This window comes from Podarcis gaigeae (genome assembly GCF_964106915.1).
Source record: "Podarcis gaigeae genome assembly, chromosome: 4".
In the NCBI taxonomy this organism is placed as follows: Eukaryota; Metazoa; Chordata; class Lepidosauria; order Squamata; family Lacertidae; genus Podarcis; species Podarcis gaigeae.
The window spans coordinates 11,234,207-11,253,873 of NC_139677.1; the positions used below are offsets into that span (position 1 = coordinate 11,234,207).

The 19,667-nt window shown below is 40.6% G+C and overlaps 1 protein-coding gene and 1 long non-coding RNA gene across 7 annotated transcripts in view; both read left to right on the top strand.

Moving 5' to 3' along the window:
* LOC310844127 overlaps positions 1-19,667 on the top strand; it is a 249,647-nt gene that overhangs the window by 40,452 nt on the left and 189,528 nt on the right. The gene's annotated exons all lie outside the window — the stretch shown is intronic.
* The window catches only part of SCEL (sciellin), a 54,651-nt gene that overhangs the window by 7,809 nt on the left and 27,175 nt on the right, over positions 1-19,667 (top strand). For all 6 annotated transcript variants that reach the window (XM_083737830.1, XM_083737831.1, XM_083737833.1 and 3 more), the window contains exons 2-9: positions 4,128-4,200; positions 5,817-5,934; positions 10,042-10,104; positions 10,869-10,931; positions 14,091-14,159; positions 14,690-14,749; positions 15,597-15,662; positions 18,101-18,154. In XM_083737830.1, coding sequence (XP_083593956.1) covers positions 4,158-4,200; positions 5,817-5,934; positions 10,042-10,104; positions 10,869-10,931; positions 14,091-14,159; positions 14,690-14,749; positions 15,597-15,662; positions 18,101-18,154 — 536 coding nt within the window. In that variant the 5' untranslated portion in view covers positions 4,128-4,157. The remainder of the gene's footprint in view (positions 1-4,127; positions 4,201-5,816; positions 5,935-10,041; positions 10,105-10,868; positions 10,932-14,090; positions 14,160-14,689; positions 14,750-15,596; positions 15,663-18,100; positions 18,155-19,667) is intronic.

Sequence of the window (19,667 nt, forward strand, 5' to 3'; positions counted from 1 at the left end):
CCATTATGTGCTCCAAGTTACTTTTTCAATTGTTTGAAGAAGCATTTGTTGCTTCTAGGTGTCTAAAAATTCAAATAAGCATATGAAATCCAGACCTTCCATCCATTTACTTTATTGCCCTTTTAGGTCACAAGTCCAGGTCACAAGGCTGCAGTCACAATTTGTACTGTTCCCCCAGCTTTCCCAGAAGCATTTTTTTTTAAATTGCAATGCAAATTCAACATCCCAAGACATCTGGCAGATATAGACTGTTTCATCTCAGATCATCCCACCGTGAGCTAGAGCTCAGAGGAATATTGGCCCGAGGGGCTGTAACTACAGCATTTTCAAGCTGCATGCTGAAAAAATATTAGTTGGGTCTCCTTTGGGAAAATTAAAATAAGAACAAGTAAGAAGGAAATGGTTTTATTGTGTGTTTCAACTTTAGTCACTAAAATTATCAAAACAATCGGAGGGGGGGTGTCATTATTTTTGCTTCCCTCACCCCCCCCCCATTTGTTTTAAAACACCCAAACAAGTCAATGGGAATTATATACCAAATGCCTTCTATGCTGGCTAGAAAACTAATGCATCATTTAAGATGTCCTGTATACTAGAAAGGTTTGAAAACAGGGCAAAAGTGAGTAAAATGCTTGCACTGTGTCCCAGAGCAAGCAAAGCCATAACTTGGGAGGAAATTTGGGGTTGTGGGAGCTGTTTGTTTGCCTCTTCACACACTTGATATAGCTTTGGGAGGTTTATAAAGTTGACAAGAATGTCCTTCCTTCCTTCCTTCCTTCCTTCCTTCCTTCCTTCCTTCCTTCCTTCCTTTAGAAAAGTATTTACATAATGAGACTTCATAAAATATCAGGGTAGTGTACCACAGCAATACCACACTGCAAACATTTAAAAGCAGCACAGATTGATCATTTTTAAAGGACTGGCTCCCCAGGAAAAAAATATTAAACAACAGCACAGGCATGTCGGCATTAACAAATCTGGAAGAGACTCCTAAACACCCAAAGTGAAATGCAAATGCAAAATGAAATCAAAATTTGCAACGTGGAGCCTTTAATTCATATGTTGGCATACCAAAGAGTGTCAACAGTCTGTGAAGGTGGAGTCTTGCAATGAAAGCTTTGCCAGGGTCAAATGCTTATAAAAACAAAATTCCTCTAATTCAGATAGCATGGAAAAAATAAAAAGCAGCCACAATGAGCATTCAGCACCTTTCTTGTTGCTTTTAAATCAATCAAGCACACTTTGGTATAGCCTTCCTTTGGAATGGCAGTAGCTACCGAAACAACATAAACCCGAAGCAAAAATCAACTATCCCCACCCCGTCCCCAACAAAGCTTATCTGATAGTATAAAAAGAGTAGTTACTAGGAAATACTCTGTGTTGGCTTAATGCCCAGTGAGCATTTCAAAACAATTTCTTACAGAAGGCTTGAACATTTTTGTTGTTGTTGGGTGAGAAGAAAAGCTTCCCGTCATATGTTCTGCCTTTTACACTTTGCCAATGAATTTGACATAAATTGAAAGGGCAAGGGTGTTGCTAACATTTTCATGATCAACAAGTAGAATTCTGAAGCTTATGCAGACAGGTGTGAATTAATAGATGTGGCAGGACCAAGGTTTTTGGCCTCAGTCTGATACTGTTTTCAGTCATTTATGAAAGGACCTGAACAATCTGTGATCCACCAAGCCAGTTGCTACCTACTGACCTGGGTGCGCTGCTGGATGCTCAGAAATAGCCTTGGTGTCACATTCTCCAGCAAGCATTAAAAAAAAAAGATGTATTGTTCTCCCATAGGTTGATGATCTGCAGTCAGCTTGACGAGTCACAATAGTTCAGGCCTGTTGTTCAATGCCTCTGTTGTTACAATACTCGTGATAGAAGGCAAAGGTAAAGGGACCCCTGACCATTAGGTTCAGTTGTGGCCGACTCTCGGGTTGTGGCGCTCATCTCGCTTTATTAGCTGAGGGAGCCGGCGTACAGCTTCTGGGTCATGGGGCCAGCATGACTAAGCTGCTTCTGGCGAACTAGAGCAGCGCACGGAAACACCGTTTACCTTCCCGCCGGAGCAGTACCTATTTATCTACTTGCACTTTGTCGTGCTTTTGAACTGCTAGGTTGGCAGGAGCAGGGACCGAGCAACGAGAGCTTACTCCGTCGTGGGGATTCAAACCGCTGACCTTCTGATCAGCAAGTCCTAGGTTCTGTGGTTTAACCCACAGCGCCACCCACGCCCCGAATACTCGTGATAGCAAACAATTTAAACTTTATCCTTCGTTTTGAAAAAAAGAATCAACTAGAATCACTTGGCTGGAACTGGTGGAAGAGTCTATCTCTCGTGCCCCTTTATCTTGCTGCAGAGCACCCTAGGAATTGAACATAAAACATGGTGTTGTGCAGCAGCTTTTGATCAGTGTACTGGCATTTGCTTTGTTTCCTGTGGAGGACTTGGCATTATCCAACGTCTTAGGGACTCCACTCCAGATTTGTGTAGGGTTTGCCCCTTAGGTGTTTCTTCTACCGAATATGTCCTGCAAGGCAGTACAGTGGTACCTTGGTTTGAGAACAGCTTAGTTTATGAACAACTTGGATTAAGAACGCTGCAAACCCAGAAGTAGGTGCTTTGGTTTGTGAACTTTGTCTTTGAAGCAGAACATGTTCCGCTTCCTATTGAGTGTGTTCCATTTGTAAATCGAGTCCCCCCGCTGCTATGGGAAAGCACACCTTGGTTTAAACGCTTTGGTTTAAGAACGGACTTCCGGAACGGATTAAGTTCATAAACCAAGGTACCACTGTAGAGGTTTAGGATCAGAGTTTGCCTTCTCCTAGGTGGGCTACCTGTTGTGTACTGAAGTTCTCACCCTGGGACAGCAGGGGGATACAGTAGATAGTTTTCATTCAAGTCCACATATGCAAATAAGGAATTGAAAGTGACATTCAGTGATTGGATAGTTACAGAAAGTTGTTACTGTTGCTTTGTAGTTGAACGCTATATAAGCAGGCTGGCTGAACCCTTCACCCCAGTTCTGTTCTGGCCAGTGAATAAACAAGAGCTGTTTGAAGAATCGCTGTGTCGTCTGATATGTTCACCCACAACTTAACACTACCTTCCCAGGTTGATGAGCCTCATCTGCCCAAGTGGAAAGTAGCACTTGATTTTAAATTTAATAATGTTGCAGTCACTATATCCAAGCACGATTACGTGAACGGTTACGATGAATATATTCTCTCTTCTCCTGTTTTTGTCCTTGTTCTATGGCACAGTCATTTATAGTATCTAAAAAACTGGTTTGGTTTTGTCATTAGCACCAAAACTTACATGTACCCAGTCAGTTGGAGAGAAGCTGAAGCCAACCATTATTTATTTAATTTGATACTTTCGCTCGTTCCCTTCTTTCCCTTTCTAAAAATTGCCACCAGACTTTTAGTTAGCGGTGGTCGTGCATAAGGCATAGAAGCTCCTGAGTGCTTGTTTAGTTGTGTGGTCAGGAATCAGACAGCAGAGGGTCTCTGCTGACTAATGTAAAGCAGAGCAAATAAGGAATACCAGCTTTAAAAGACAACAGAAGCTGCTGAGGAGGGTGGACAGCTGTTCCTGCCTCCTGCCTGAAGAAGAAATGTCAGCAAGCCAATATCGAAACCTCTCTTACAGCAGCTGACTGCTCTGTATGTTGGTGAAAAGGAGTCTCTCCTATTCTTCCACATCTCAGAGAAGCAGAGAGCCCATTCATATTCTTGTATTTGAGGCCTGTGTGAACTGACAGCTTAAGTGAGGACTTGGGTCCTTGCTTGAGATGTATTGGGTTGTGGCTAGTCAAAAGGTCTATGTGTAACTCCAGGTTTGAATCAGAGACAATATCCCACTGAATACCAGCTGCTTGGAGCAACAACAGGAAAGGGCTATTGGCCGATTGGCCATTGTGGGGAACAGGATACTTGGCTAAATAGTCTGACCCATCAGGATTCTTCTTATGTTCAGTTATATGAAAGCTGGCATCTGGAAAGTGGGGCTGAGGAAGAGTTGTGGTCTCAGTATTTTAGCCTGCCATTTATGTCTTTTGCCAGATTGGGTCTCCTCCCACCCTCCCGCCACCCCATACTTAATCTCTCATATTTTTACTTTCTTTCAGTGCACCGTAAAGAAAACACCTCTGAACAAAATGACAACCTTCACTGTAGGAAGATCGGCCCCTAACAAAAGTGGTAATGTGTTCTGCTCTTTCTGTTCTGCTTCTGTTGAGTTAGTCAAGGGGTTGGGGGAAATAACATAGCCCCCTCTTTTTAAAATGTCAGATCAACAGATTGGCAAAATCTCTTCCAGACCTTTGCATTTTGTGTCAGCTGTACTTCAAATTACACTACAGGCTGATTAACCCTTGCTGTTTGTTTGTTTGTTTGTTTGGTTATGCTATGAGGTCCCAGTTTGAGTTTCAAACTGAGTTTCACAAGGGGATCTAGAAGCCCCACTGAACACAGCTGGGCTTCCTTTTGAGCAAAAATGCCTAAGATTGTGCTGTCAATATCTTCCATTCAGCCAGAAGCACCTCACAAATGCAATATAATCATTTTTTAAAGTTCTATCAAGCAAAAGCAGAAGAATTTTTATTTGCATCAGCCACTAGCCATAGCAATAAAATAAAATACAATAAAATGTACTGAATATCGAGCTTTTGCTGACAACGGTACATTTGTGCAGAGCTGCAAACTGGAAGAAAGCAAATGTTTCAACTCACTCAGAGAGGTTTAGCTTTCATTAAAGCTTTAATAAAATCTTACGGTGGGGCGGGGGAACTAGCTCAGAGAGGTTTCAAGGAATATGGCAAGTGTGTGAACAGAATTTGAGTGCAGTCCTCTACACAGTTAACTGGAAGTAAGCTCCATTGTATTCAGTGAGATTTACTTTTGAGTAGACCTGTAGTAAATAATAAGATGAATTTGGAGAGTTTTAGATATGTTGGCCTCTTATATTGGATGGGATGTGTTTATAGGGTTTTTTTTATAAAAAAAGTTTTATATTGATTCTTATTTTTGTATTATGTTGTATGGAACTTTGGATGGGATTCACCTAATGGGCCCCATAAGTGGAAGCCATGTGCAAGTGCTTCCACTTGTGTCATGGGGCTTTCCTCTTCCTCTTCCTCTCCCCACACCCCCATGCTCCCCCAGTTGGTCCTAAGGGAGGGCTGGCAGAGCCCCCAGAACAGTGCAAGGGGGGGGCAGTCCCATTAGCCAAGTCAAAATGCTTGCACAGATACAGTATAACGTTTGTCATGGCTTGACATTGAATTCTGCCCTGTTTGGAAGCATTTATGGAGGAAGACAATGGAAAAAATTAGTTTACTGAAAATTGGGTTGTTGTTTTTAATTATGCATTGGAAAGATAACATCATGGTGTTGATCAACATGCTACGCCTATAGGACTTCATCCTTAGGGCGAACCCTGGTATAGTGTGGCAAGAGATTTCACATGCAGCAGGCTCTGATCCCATGCAAACCTGCCTGGTAGAAAATCTCACTGAACTCAATGGAGCTTGTGTCTCAGTAGAAATGTTCAGGGTTGCACTGTAGGTATTTCTAGCAAAATAGTTAATAGTTGTGTGGCATTCAGGTAATAGTCTACCACCCTGATTTCAGCTTTGAGGTGTCTCTGGGAACTTTCCAAGTCTCACACTCCTCCTCTTAATTACTATTTTAAGGTAGATGTTTTATTAGAAACTATAGCACACATCAGTGAAATTTGCAAAGCGAACAATGCAAATATTTGATCAAAAATTACATTTGGTATGTAATTTCTAATTTTCTTGCCTGTGCACTAATAGATACGAAGAATGCTTCCATTGCAATGAAGAGTAGACAACAAGTTATTAATGAGGTCAACAAGAAGAGGACCCTGTTACAAGATAACAGCTGGATAAAGAAAAGACCTGAGGAGGAAAAGTAAGGGGGGGGGACCATACATTTTGGCTTTTATCTTGTTGTGATCTGCTAATCCAAACCTGGCCCAGCAGCTTGGTATTGTGGCCTGCCAAGAGGCTTGCTGTGGACAAACTTCATGTTTTGTAGTCCTTGAAAGGCACAGCAACTCTTCTTGGTAGGTCTTGCCACTATGAGGCAGTTGTGGAAACTGAAGGACTCTGCTTTCCCACAGCTGCCTAAGTCACCTCCTGTCCAGGGTTTTCCCCAAGCAATTTGAGACTGCACCTGCATGGCTGCCTTTGCTCCTACTTCATGCCTCTCCTGGTCCTGGGAGACCAGGGAGGAGGGGAGCTTGTCGCAGCAGGAGGGGGAGACACCCTGGCTTCTTCACCAGCCTGACTCATCTCTGCCTCTTGACCTCCCTCCTCTCCTGTTTCTGCTTCTGCACTCCTCTCTGCCACAGATTCTCCCTGCTCACTAAAACCTGTTATCTCTTCAGCTTCCAACATCTCCTCCTCCCAGTCTCTCTTCTCCCTCTAATCATTCACCATCGTTCCACCCCCAATCTGAAGCCTTCTTCCCTTGGCTAGTATCTTCCCCAGCTAGTGCCTCCCACCATTCCTCTGCTTCCAACCAGACCATGACATCCTGCCTCTGAATGATCAGTCATGTTTAATAACCACTACTAGATTGATGCTCCATGAATTTGTCTACCAGCCCACCTTTTCCTCGGTTGTATGGGATCTTTGAATCTTGGTCCTAGACCAAGAATGGGGAACCTGTGGCCTGCCAGATGTTGTTGGACTGCAATCCTCACTTTTCCTGAATGTTGGTCACTGGTTGCCCATCCCTGCCCCAGACCAACAAGTTCTTGCTAAATGACACAGAAAGGATTTGGCTGCTACAGTAGTTGGGCAGCCAGTTTGCTTCTTCTGAGAGTCTTGCCTGTGCTTGCAGCCCTTGATGCAGCCATCAGCTTCAGAGAGAAAAGGGATGGAAGGCAGGCCACTAAGGCGTGTGCGTCTGTGTTTCTGTGGTTTTACGTGTAATCTTAATAAGACTTCTCCCAAGGCTAGGCGCTGCAGATCAAAGGATAAGATCAAAGTACTGCAGGAGATGTTTAAATTAAACACAGGTAGCACAAGAGATAGAAAGATTAAAAATGCTTTAGAGAAAGCTTGTACAGTAGTATGTAGCATATTGCCAAGGCATGCAGATGTCAGAGTTTCACTCCAAGTGGCAGGGCACTTAACACTTAAAACAAAACAGTAAAAGTAGGAGAGGTCTGGGATGCATCTGTAACGTCTCCCTTGTCCAGACAACATCCGTTACATCCAATCCATTGCATATCCAATAGTGAGTCTAACTCTGTGCATTTCATATATTTTTTTAGAATAATATTAATTCAGGTTTTAAGACATTACAAAAAAACAAACAAACAGAAAACACAATACAAAAAAACAAGACATTTCCAAGAAAAAAATGCAAAAAATAAAAAAGCAAAAAAACAAAAACAGATAAAATAATTAGAAAATACATACAATCAAAACAGAAAAAAACCAAGTTAAACCTTTACATAATTTTCTTTCTATGACTTATTTCCTTGACCGCCTCACACCTCCCCTCTTTGTTTTCTAGTTCAAATAGATATTTCAGCAAATCCTTTGTCTTTATTTTTATCCTAAGAATTTATCTTAATATACTGTAATTTTCCATTCTCTCTTTCACCAATTGGCCATCCACTTTTACTTTATTTAATCTTTATTTTTTTTAAAAAAATAAATTTTTATTAAGATTTTAAAGTTTACAAAACGAAAAAGAAAAGAAAACAATCAAGAAGAAAAAGAAAAAACAATACATATCAAAAAACAGAAAAAAGACATTAAAAAAAACAAGTCAAACCTTTAACTCACTTATTTACATTCACTTATTTCCTTGACTTCCTCACGCCTCCCATTTTTGTATTCTAATTCAATTAAATATTCCAGCAAATCCTTCCAACTTTGTTTTTATCCTAATAATTTATCTTAACATATTATAATTTTACCTTCTCTCTTTCACCAATTCATTTTTACTTAATCCTTTATATCCTTTCTGCTAAAACCACATAATTTTTTCCCCTCCAACATCTTTCTAACATTCCTTAATTTTACAATATTTCTGAAGATAAACTTTAAATTTCTTCCACTCTTCTTCCACCAAATCTTCTCCTTGGTCTCGGATTCTGCCAGTCATCTCAGCCAGTTCCATATAGTCCATCAGCTTCATCTGCCATTGTTCCCGGGTGGGTAAATCTTGTATTTTCCAATACTTTGCGATGAGTATTCTTGCTGCTGTTGTGGCGTACATAAAAAAAGTTCTATCTTCTTTTCGCACCAGTTGGCCAACCATGCCCAAGAGAAAGGCCTCTGGTTTCTTCTGGAGGGTATATTTAAATACCTTTTTCTACTTTATTTAATCTTTATTAACTCTGTGCATTTCAAACTATGGGGTGCCTCATAAATTCTCCGGGCATTCCTTAATGATAAGATCAGTACAGACAAACAAGCTTACCTGAAAGACGGCTAGCTCACAACTACCCATATTCTAAAGCACATTCTCTGTAAACATAGTGTAATGGTGAGATCCAAATATCATGGTCAGTACCTTGCATGAACTGACTATGGACAGTATACACTTCCCAGAATTCTCTGCTCTGCACATATAGACTACAGCTACAATATTATAATCAACAACTGCTGAAATTCCTCCTTTGACGCAACTGCTAAATTTAGTCAAGAGAATCAAAATATTTATTAAATATCTTGAAATGATCACCTTTGTCGTCTCTCAAACCTGGAACAGAATTTTGTTCCATACTCGTTTTTAAGCAAACCGACCTAATTCGCACCTCCCAGGCAAATACATGGATTAGCAGCTAATTATCCTTCAGATTTTGCACTTTTCCAAAGTTTCTTAGCTCAAAAAAAAATTACCAAAAAGGGGGGGGGGGGATTGCACATGTATATGTTTTGTAATGCATTGATTGAAATAATACATATTTAAATGAGTATTTTGTGATAGCACAAATTTGCAAATTAATGTGAAAATGGGATGGAATGGATTTATAAATGACCACATGCAAAACCAACAGAGACTGGAAACAGACTAACCCATGTACTCCAAATCTGGACATTGTAGATGCAGGAGTTATAGGGCAGATGTGCAGAACTCCTTTGACCAACAGATCTGACTGGAAGGGGTTCCCTCAAGTTTTGAAAATTCAAAAATTACTGGTTTTGCTTTCATAATGGAAGAATAGGGTGTATGGTCATCTAGTTCAGGCATAGGCAAACTCGGCCCTCCAGATGTTTTGGGACTACAACGCCCACCATCCCAAGATAACAGGACCAGTGATCAGGGATGATGGGAGCTGCAGTCCCAAAACATCTGGAGGGCCGAGTTTGCCTATACCTGATCTAGTTTATAATAGCCAGAAGGTGAGAGCTGAAAGGAATCAAACAGTATTTTGCAGAAGAGTTATCTGTAGAGCAAGGGAAAAGTTCAGCAAACAAAGCCTGATGATTAAAGTATGTGAACTTTGCCACACATGTTGGCATTGGGTCCTTCCATATTTAACTCAAGACGAAGGCCTTAACTCCATTATAAGAATCAATCTTTTGTGCTCTGGCAACAGAATTCATTTATTTGTATTACATTAATAACTTGAAACTCAAGAAAGCTCGATAGCTCCATGATTTGTGCATTGTAGCTTCAGAATTATAACTTCCAAGAAATCATATGGATAGCTATATAAAAGCTGAGTGTATGCTGTAGCTTCTGTGTGTTGTGTGTGTGTCTTGGTGAAAGGTTTATAGCAATTTATGGACCAGAAAGGATCCACACTCGTTCATAAATCGTTGTGTAAAAATGAGGAGGTGCATCTGAACAGCTGCCCAGGGCTTTTATCTGATTACATTACCAATATATGCTACATTTAGAAGTAGAATCAGTATAAAAGTGTATGGCCCCTTGAGTATTTTCCCTTTGTCAGCCTCTTCCTACATTGACACACTTCCTTCAGACAGCATCATTAGTTTATAGGCACTATATAAATGAAAATAATATGAAATATTTGGTTTATTGCAGCGCTGATGAAAACTATGGCAGAGTGGTCCTTAATCAATACAAATCACAAGATGGTTTACACAGGTACAGTAGCCTATTAATTTCTATAAGTTTCCTCCACTTTTTCCCAACTATGGAAAAATATGCAGGCTATGGTTGTTTGTTCTCATTAATAACCTCAGCAGGGCTGAGAAACTTGAGATCTTCTAGGTGTTGTTGTAACTCACATCAATCATTCCTGATCATTGGCAATGCTGGTTGGGACAGATAGGAGTTGGAGACTAACATCTGAAGAATTTGCTTTATTGGTTGAGCAAAGTCTATGTCTTTGATTGCAATGCAATATTCCCCTTGCAAATTACATACTGGTATATTAGTGACAGAATTCTACATTTCAAGTTAAAAATGTGCTACCTCCTCTCATCCACTGCTTTTAAAAATGAGAACAGAAGATGGAAAATGGATTTGTAGTATGTGATAACTCCAACAATTTTTTGAAGAGATAGGTAACATAATTAGATAGCTGTGAAAGGATATTGACTATTGAGGATATTGCCATGTATTCACATGATACTAGATTCTGTGGAAGTGTGAAGATAATTTCTCAACTTTTTTTTTGTTCAATTTAGTCAAGAGAATCGAAATATTTATTAAGTATCTTGAAATGATCACCTCAACTGGGATATTGGAATATTTCAATTTATTTCTTATCTCAAAAGATCATTTGTTAAATTGCCGAGGTTAATCATCTGACAGATCTAATTTGGATACTTTGGTGACTGAAAATCTTCTTTAAAGTCATTACTGTCCCTCAGTTACTATAATTAATTAATCTTTCTTAATGTCAGGAGCACAGATGATGATCAGAAAGCTTTGCTTAGCCGATATAGATCCGATACAACTTTAGACAGGTAAGAGTTTTATATAGATGGCTTTATTGTTTTGTATTATAAAGTTTGGATGCTCTCGGGCTTTTGTACACGGCTACAAAATCCTGCTACACTTACAATGTGATTCAGATGTTTTAACTGTGTTGTGGTTTGGTGTGGTTTGGTGTAACAAATAGTGTTGTGGATAGATGAGACCTGGATTCAGACTTCCCCATTCAGCCATGAAACTCATCAATTACCTTTACAAAGTTGCTGTCACATAGCTTAACCTATCTCACAAGAATAAAATATCATTTTATGTATCCAGAGCTCTTTTGAAGAAGGATGGGGTACACATTTGATAATTAAATTGAATATCTGCCTTAAGAGAGTGAAGGGCAACCTGTGGCCTTTCAGATGTTTCTGGCTACAACTCCCATCACCCCTGACTGTTGGCCTGGCTAGCTGAGGCTGATGGGAGTTGGAGTCCTGCAGGGTCTGCAGAGCCACAGGTTTCCCATTCTTGTCTTAAGAGATGCTTTGGCTTGGATCCTAACATCTGTTCTCCTCCTGGAATGGGACTTTCCCACCTAGCAATGCTAGTGGAATTCAATCTTTGTGAATTTTAATTCAGCAGAGGTGGCTAACCTGTGGGTTGCATACGGCCCCCTAAGTGAGTTTCCCCAAAGTTGTCATAAATTGACTGTTCTTATGGGTCCCCCACTGTGAGTCATAACGCTAAAATGTATTTTTGGGGGGGGGCTCCCCCAATTTTATTTATTAATTAATTTAATTTTAAAATTAATTTGAAAAAATATTGACTGCTCCCTTAGGTTCCCCACAAAGCTGTTATGGCCCTCCAATTAATAAATTAATGATGATATTAATAATAACAATAAATATACAGTATCGTAAAATACTCCAGACACAGAGCAGTATATAATACAGTCGTACCTTGGACCTCGAATGCCTTGAGAGTCAAACGGTTTGGCGCCCGAACGCCGCAAACCTGGAAGTGACTGTTCTGGTTTGCGAACGTTCTTGGAACCCGAACGTCTGACAGGGCTTTGGAAGCCGTGCTTTGGTTTCTGAACACTTTGAAAGTCGAACGGACTTCTGGAATGGATTCTGTTTGACTTCTGAAGTACGGCTGTACATATTAGCAAAGAACCTGGCATGGGGCTGCCTTTTTTAGTAATATCGCTATACTTATTGTAACACAGGGCCATTCTGCCTGAGGTGTGTAACAGGAGCCACCTCCTCTCATCCACTGTTGCCCTTCCCCTTCGCCTTCCTGTACTCCCTGCCTTGCTCTGCAAAAGGGCCAAGAGGGTCCTTCGTCCGAGTGAGGCACTCTGCTGGGCGAGAGCCATCTTTTGACTTTAGATTTTCACCTCAGCAGAACTTCTAGCTACCACAACAAGGCCCGGCATGCCTTTCTCTGAAGATGGACCCCTCCTCAAAGCCCGTTCTCAGACTGAGGCAGGTTGGAGGAGATCAGCCTCACATAATTTCCACAGAGATCCATTTTGCCGTGAGGGAGGGAGGAGCAGGAAACACCGTGTTGCTGTTCTCCCATGTCCGTCACCTGCGGCAATAGACTCATTTTGCTTCAGTGGGATGACCCTGTGGTAACATGTAGCTCAGCTTTTAATAAAAGTCTGTTTGAAAAGAGAAAGTTGAATGTGTTGGATACCCTTGGTTGGTTCGTTATAGACAGTGAAATTTCAGCATTTAGTCATAATCATAATAAGACATCGAGTGAGTTAATTGACAACCACTAATTTCTGCAGTGAATGCTACCCTGGATAAAGAAAAATCATATTATAAAGACCAGCTCACATTGCCCTTTAGTTGATTGCTTACACAGTGTCTCGCATCACATCAAATATAACTAGATAATGGGCAAGATAGTAAATTACAGAGCTTTTGTGAACTCCAGAGATCTTTGGGATTCCTGTGTGTCTTGTAACAACCCCCAGGACTTTTCTTAAGGACATTCCTCCTCAAAACCAGCCTGCTGTCTTCACAGCAAGCATTTTCTCACAGGAGAGATGTGGTCATGTGTTTGCTGATGATGAAACATCAACTAGGTTTCCTCAGCTAGGTGCAGCAACCTCCTCTACCTTACAGAACTGTAGGAAGAAGTGACATAGAGAAAACCACGGGATATTGCCTACGTATAGAAGTACAAGGAATCATAACTGCCCCCAGTCTACCACATTATTATAACAACAGCATGCATCCCTTTCGCTGGAGTTGTGTTTCTGAAATTCCTCAAACCCATATTGGGGCATCACAGTCAAATAAAAGGCCTTGCTGAGTAAAATCCAGCTTCATAGCTCCAAAGTTCATAGGATGCGAAATGCTCACTCAGATTACGCTTTTGTAGCACAACAATTGTTTTGTGAGCCGCAATCTGTCCCCAGATCTGTTGCATTGCCTCCATGTTGCTCATTCTTCAGCATGAGATCCTTCAGAAGCACCACTTTGTGGCAGATATAAATGGCATTGCTACCTTAAACGGTTAATTCAGCTCCGACAGCAGGAGCCTTCCATTTAAGTGGAAGTCAGGAAAAGGTTTTCCAGCAGTGACCTTGAAATCCATAAAGGCCAGGAAAGTGCATGTGCTTTTTCTTTAATGTAAATCTAATGGCTTAATGAAATCAATGGTAAGCTCAGCTACCCTGGCCTTCTTGGTTTGATGCAACGGCTGCGCTCCACAAGGAATTATACACAATGGGCAACTTCAAATCATATTGATCTCCGGAAACACTTGGTGGTGGGGGGTGAGCAACAATATATAGGGAGTGACAATGAGCTGTTTTGACTGAAGATGCATTTTAGTTCTTTATTAAGGGGCTTCTCAAAGGATTTGCTGTTTTTCACTACTCGTTTAAAAAAGAGCGTGTAATAATCTCTGGACATTTAATAATTCATTGGTTTTCTAAGACTTAATTAAAATACTCTTTCAGCAAGCCAAAAAACTTTTTAAAACTAATAAGCACTAACGTTATATTGAGTCAGCTAGTATGCTGGTCTCATTATCACTGTAGAAGTGTGTGCCGAAGCTACGGGAAGCTTTTTCTGCCTTGCTAGGAAATATTAGATGTTGACATTTTAATTCAGGCAATCTTTTTCTTTTTTTAAGAAAAGCTAATTTCTACAGTTGGTGAAAGCTCGTTTTGCTATTTTTTTTAGGATTCCTGGCAACAGTGATGCTGACAAAGCAAATAAGCTTCCCACCTTGGATGGCAAGCCAAGTAGCAGGTATGTGTAAGCCGTGCTTCATAGTCATCCGTTTAGGGTGCACCTCAGGTTTAGTACAAATCAAGTGGGTGGATCTCTATAGGAATCCTTCCTTCCTGGGAGCCACTGGTGCTGGTGTGGGACCTAGCAGATCACATACTTTACTGTAGATCTAGGATACAGATCTTCAGAATTTATTGATATACCGTTGGAGCTGGTCATGGAGGAAGCCTTAAGGGTGAATCACACCTTGTGTAAGAGCAACAACTCTTGATTCTAAGAGTCACTTTGTCAGTGCTTTGTACACAAACCACAGTGGCCTCATTCAGATCGAATGGTTTATTGTTAGAAGTCCAAGCATGCAGTCCACCCCCTCTCCTCATTTAGTGCAGATGTGAGGAGTAAAAAGTGAAAAACAACAACAACCTTTACAGTGCTTCTGTTTTTGATTAAACACAGTTTGTCGTCTCTAACCATTGAAAAAGAAGTTATCCTTAAGTATGGTTAACTGAAACGACAAAACTTTAAACTTTGGTTGATAATTTTTCCAGGAAGGAGCTTGATGCATCTATCAACACTGGCAATGCCACATCGCCTGTGAAGAAGAAAAGGTATTCAAGACCTTCTTCATTTTTACTGTAGATATCAACGTTTTCACAAAAGCTATCTATCTAATATAGAAATTGATTCTAATAATTACTCCAATTAATCCAAGATGGATTTGAAGAGCACTTACCCTGAGGAAACCTCATTGAGACTAAGTAGTAATGACTCATAAGTGTTGGTCCCTATGCTACTATATACTTGGCAAATGTTTTTATGGGGGATGGGAGAGTATGGGACCCTGTTACTGCCAAGGATAGTTCCAGGCTGATTTGAGTTAGTAACACTTTTTTTTTTTCATATGACAGGCATAGGGTAGATAGTCTTTTAGGTATTTAATAGTTTGAAAGGTGGTGTTTTTTTTCCCTGGAGGTGAGAATATGATTAGCAGCTGCTTCCATTTGCAGGAAAATTATAACGACGGTATGTTCTTTCCCACTCTTGCCATCTGAAGTTAGCCAGGATTGAACCTAAAATCTTCTGCAAGCAAAAGATGGGAAAGTCTTTCTAGGAATCTCTGCATACACAAACAAGCAATAGCTATTGGCTTTCCTCTGTTCTTAAGAGAAGTGGCAGCCTTATTCCTGAGATAGGAAACATTAGACACATCAAAAAATAAATTTATTCCCAGCAATTCTCAGTGGGAGACAAAAATGCGGAATTATACAGTGACAGCTTTGCAGTTCGTATTAATGAACATCACTATAAGCAAGATCAAGCCACAGTTGAGTGCTTAATTTTAATTAGGATTTAAACAATGGGATTTAAGTTGATAACAGGCAGCATAAACTTCTTAGACTTTGGGTCCAAATACAAAAGACTTGTAAAATGAACTATATGGTTGCACATTATTAGGCAGTCATGGATGCCTCCCCCAGTCTCCAGTCAGAAGGTCACCATAGATGATGAACAACACAAAAGGTGAGAATTTGAATTTTATCCAAGTCATGTTCAGCTCTCAAATGTTAGGAAATGCTTCAAAAGAATTTCTCTTTGGTTGTTATGTTGACAGCTTTGGTTGAGTTTTTGAGGAATATCTAGCCTACATCATTGTTCTAATTTTAGATACAAACTTGAAAAAATCTGCGACAGTGTAATTAATCCTATGCATCCTTGCTCAAAAGAAAGACCCATTATATTCATGGAAGCTTACTTCCTATTAATTCTTTTCAGAATTGCATCCTGAAATATTCTAAGCTTGGCTGCCATGATGAGAGCCTCTGGGTAGCTAAACACTGTGGGATAAAAATGTCAAATTAAATAAAATCCATATCTTGAGTAAGATCCAGGCAAAGTTAAGCCCTAGTAACCCAGACTGCGTGTGCAGCTAAGCCAAACCATAGCTGGGTGCCAACAAGTCAGCTTGCAGATTCCTGGAATGAAGACAACAGCTGCTATACTCCTCCCCTGGTTGTGCTGCCTGGAGTTAAACTATGGTTTGTCTTAGCATTATGTCCAAACCTGGGCTCATGGTTTATCTCACTCTAAACAAACCACAAGCTGTAACCAAGGTTTGTTTTTACTACTCATGGTTTATTTGGGGATTCTAAACCACAAGTCTGGGTAATATGAAGCCAAACAATGGTTTGGCCAAATTAGCATGTTGGCAGCAAAAGCTATTATCTTTGCTAAGCCATGATTTGGCTGACGGTTATGTGTGATTTCAAGAGAGTTCATGTTTTCCTTTCCCATTGAAATCAATTAGACGCTGGAATTTTAAACCTCTGTGCATTTACTTGGGAGTAACCTTATTGAAAAGTTGAGTAGAAATGTTTATGACTGTGGTGTAAAGTGGTTTGGGCTTTGGTTTGGCTGGTTTTGAATGCTATCATGACGTTGACTCAATGTGTAATACACCCTTATGGACAGATATAAGGAGCTGCCTTACATGGAGTCAGTCCAATGGCTCATCTAGGCAAACACTTTCTCCTTTGACTGTAAGTTGCTCTGCAGGATCCTGGGGTCTTTCCCAGTCCTGCTATTGGAGACCTTTTAGCTGCAGATGCATATGACTGGACCTGAGACTCACTGTATGCATGAAAAGGAAGTGCTCTGCCACAATGTATGACATCCATGCTACCTGAAAAGAATATTTTAGCTTGCAAGAATGCACACAGAGAAACACAACCTTGAAAGTAAAGTGATCTTCAATGTGAATTGCTGGTGTGTGGACTTGAGGTGTTGTGGTTTCTTCACCACATAGCCATGTCATGGTTTTTCAGCGTGGGTAAACATTTTCCTGCACATCAGCAGAATAATTCTTGTAAACCTTGGCAGTGCATGGTAAAATATCTCCCTCTATTGAAAAAACTGAGCTCTTCACCATCTGCCCAGGGACAGACCACATTCACTCAACTTCTCATGGAAGTTTAGTGCTCATTTCCATGTTTTTCCGCTTCCAGAAAAATAAACTTGTTTGTATGATTTGCAAAAATCATGGGACTTTTGCATTTTAATTTCACTGGGGCATACAGATCTTTCCTGCAATTTTAAATGTAGTATGGCGCGGGTGGCACTGTGGGTTAAACCACAGAGCCTAGAGCTTGCTAGTCAGAAGGTTGGCGGTTCAAATCCCTGCGATGGGGTGAGCTCCTGTTGCTCGGTCCCTGCTCCTGCCAACCTAGCAGTTTGGAAGCATGTCAAAGTGCAAGTAGATAAATAGGTACCACTCTGGCGGGAAGGTAAACGGTGTTTCCGTGTGCTGTTCTGGTTTGCCAGAAAGTGGCTTAGTCATGCTGGCCACATGACCTAGAAGCTGTACGCCGGCTCCCTCAGCCAATAAAGCAAGATGAGCGCTGCAACCCCAGAGTCATGGCGGTACATTGATCAAAAAGTTCCTGTTCCACAATTCAATAGGTAATGCAGTGTAAAAGGAACATTAGGTCTGGGATCACAACACTAGCATTATAATAAGGAGAAACGATGCAATAATGTCTGAATGCACTCACATGTACCTGTGCTCCCATTTTCTGTTGGTTCAGGGATATATAGAGAGAGGGAAGGAGGAAGAGAATATTCCTGGATGCCAAGATCCAAGTTTGGGGCAGGTACCCTTTAGTGAGAGAACACCAGCAGAGATTTAAAATAAAAATATATGCAGCAAAGTTAAGTGTGGAAATATAGGTTGCTGGACCTTTAAAATAGGCCCTTTAAAGTGAGTTCCAAAGTTTCTCTCTTCCCATGACATAGAGAAAAGACCACACATTTGGTAACTTAAACAGGGTTACAAACTGCCCCAAAATAAGATTCATGTGCTTCAAAAAGCTACACAAGCAGCAGTGCTTTTCTCTGAGGGTACATATTTTAAATACGCATGTTCAACACACAAATTCATTCAGCAATTTTGTTCCATCACACAGGCATTCCTGGGCCTCACAAAATACAACTACAGCTGTAGCCACCAATAACAAACCGTAAGTATACAGTGCTTATTGGATTATGCTTTTTTAAAAGAACATAATGCGGGACTTCTTCATATGTTACGTTTTCATGTGTCTCATTTTTTAAGTGTGTGCATCTAGGTGGCGCTGTGGGTTAAACCACAGAGCCTAGGGCTTGCTGATCAGAAGGTCGGCGGTTCGAATTCCCATGATGGGGTGAGCTCCCGTTGCTCAGTCCCTTCTCCTGCCAACCTAGCAGTTCAAAAGCATGTCAAAGTGCAAGTAGATAAATAGGTACCACTCCGACGGGAAGGTAAATGGCGTTTCCATGCGCTGCTCTGGTTCACCAGAAGCGGCTTAGTCATGCTGGCCACATGACCTGCATGCTGGCTCCCTCAGCCAATAAAGCGAGATGAGCGCCGCAACCCCAGAGTCGGTCACGACTGGACCTAATGGTCAGGGGTCCCTTTACCTTTACCTTTATCTAATAATGTAAGGTGTGAATGAGTTTCAGTCAGAGCATGAGACTCTTAATCTCAGAGATGTAGATTCGAGCCCCATGTAGGGCAAAACTTTCCTGCCCTGCAGGGGGTTGGACTAGATGACCCTTGCGGTCCCTTCCAACTCTTCAATTCTAAAATTTCATGAAATGTTCGTTTGCAAACATGTAGATCATTCAAGCATATTTAGGGAGACTGAGTGGTTTTCATTCCCTCGTTGAGTGCACACTTGGTGGCAAACATGGCTTTGCTGCCATGTCACCTATGAAATAGATGGACTTTGAATGACTTTGAGCATTAATGATATGTGCAAATAGAGAAGGCTTGAATGAGAGTGAGTCAAGACAAGAGAAAGCTCATCACGTAAGGTCATTCAAAGGAGAGGTGCACAGATCCTCCTTACCTGTAAGCTAGGTGGATGCTGAGGCTCTTTGAGCCTAACACTGTCTACACAATATAAAAATACAATCTATTGCCTTTCAAATAGGGGTGCCTTGTTTTTGTTTGTTATTATGTTATATTTTTTGTGCTTTTATATTGTAAACTGTAAGCTAGGTGGATGCTGAGGCTCTTTGAGCCTAACACTGTCTACACAATATAATAATACAATCTATTGCCTTTTAAAATAGGGGTGCCTTGTTTTTGTTTGTTATTATGTTATATTTTTTGTGCTTTTATATTGTAAAACTGCCCCGTGATCCTTGGGTGAATGGTGGTATAGAAATCTTGTTCTTCTTAATAAACTGACTACTGTTTTCATACTATCCCATCTCCCCTTGTTGCTTTGTAAATAGATGTTATAAATAACCCATAGGACTTCAGCCATCCCTAACTCTGAAAAAAAATTCCCTGAACTTATTCTCCACCAGGCAAAAGGGAGAAAAGTAGCATCTACTTTCTGATACCCTCAAATATAATTTCTTTTACTATTATTTCCATTATCTTCCTTTTCCCCCCGGCTTTCACCATAAGATTCCAGCACTTTAAAAAATATATATTAAAATCATTTAAACACAAACTACAGTGAAGAGAATGTAGTGGGTCCT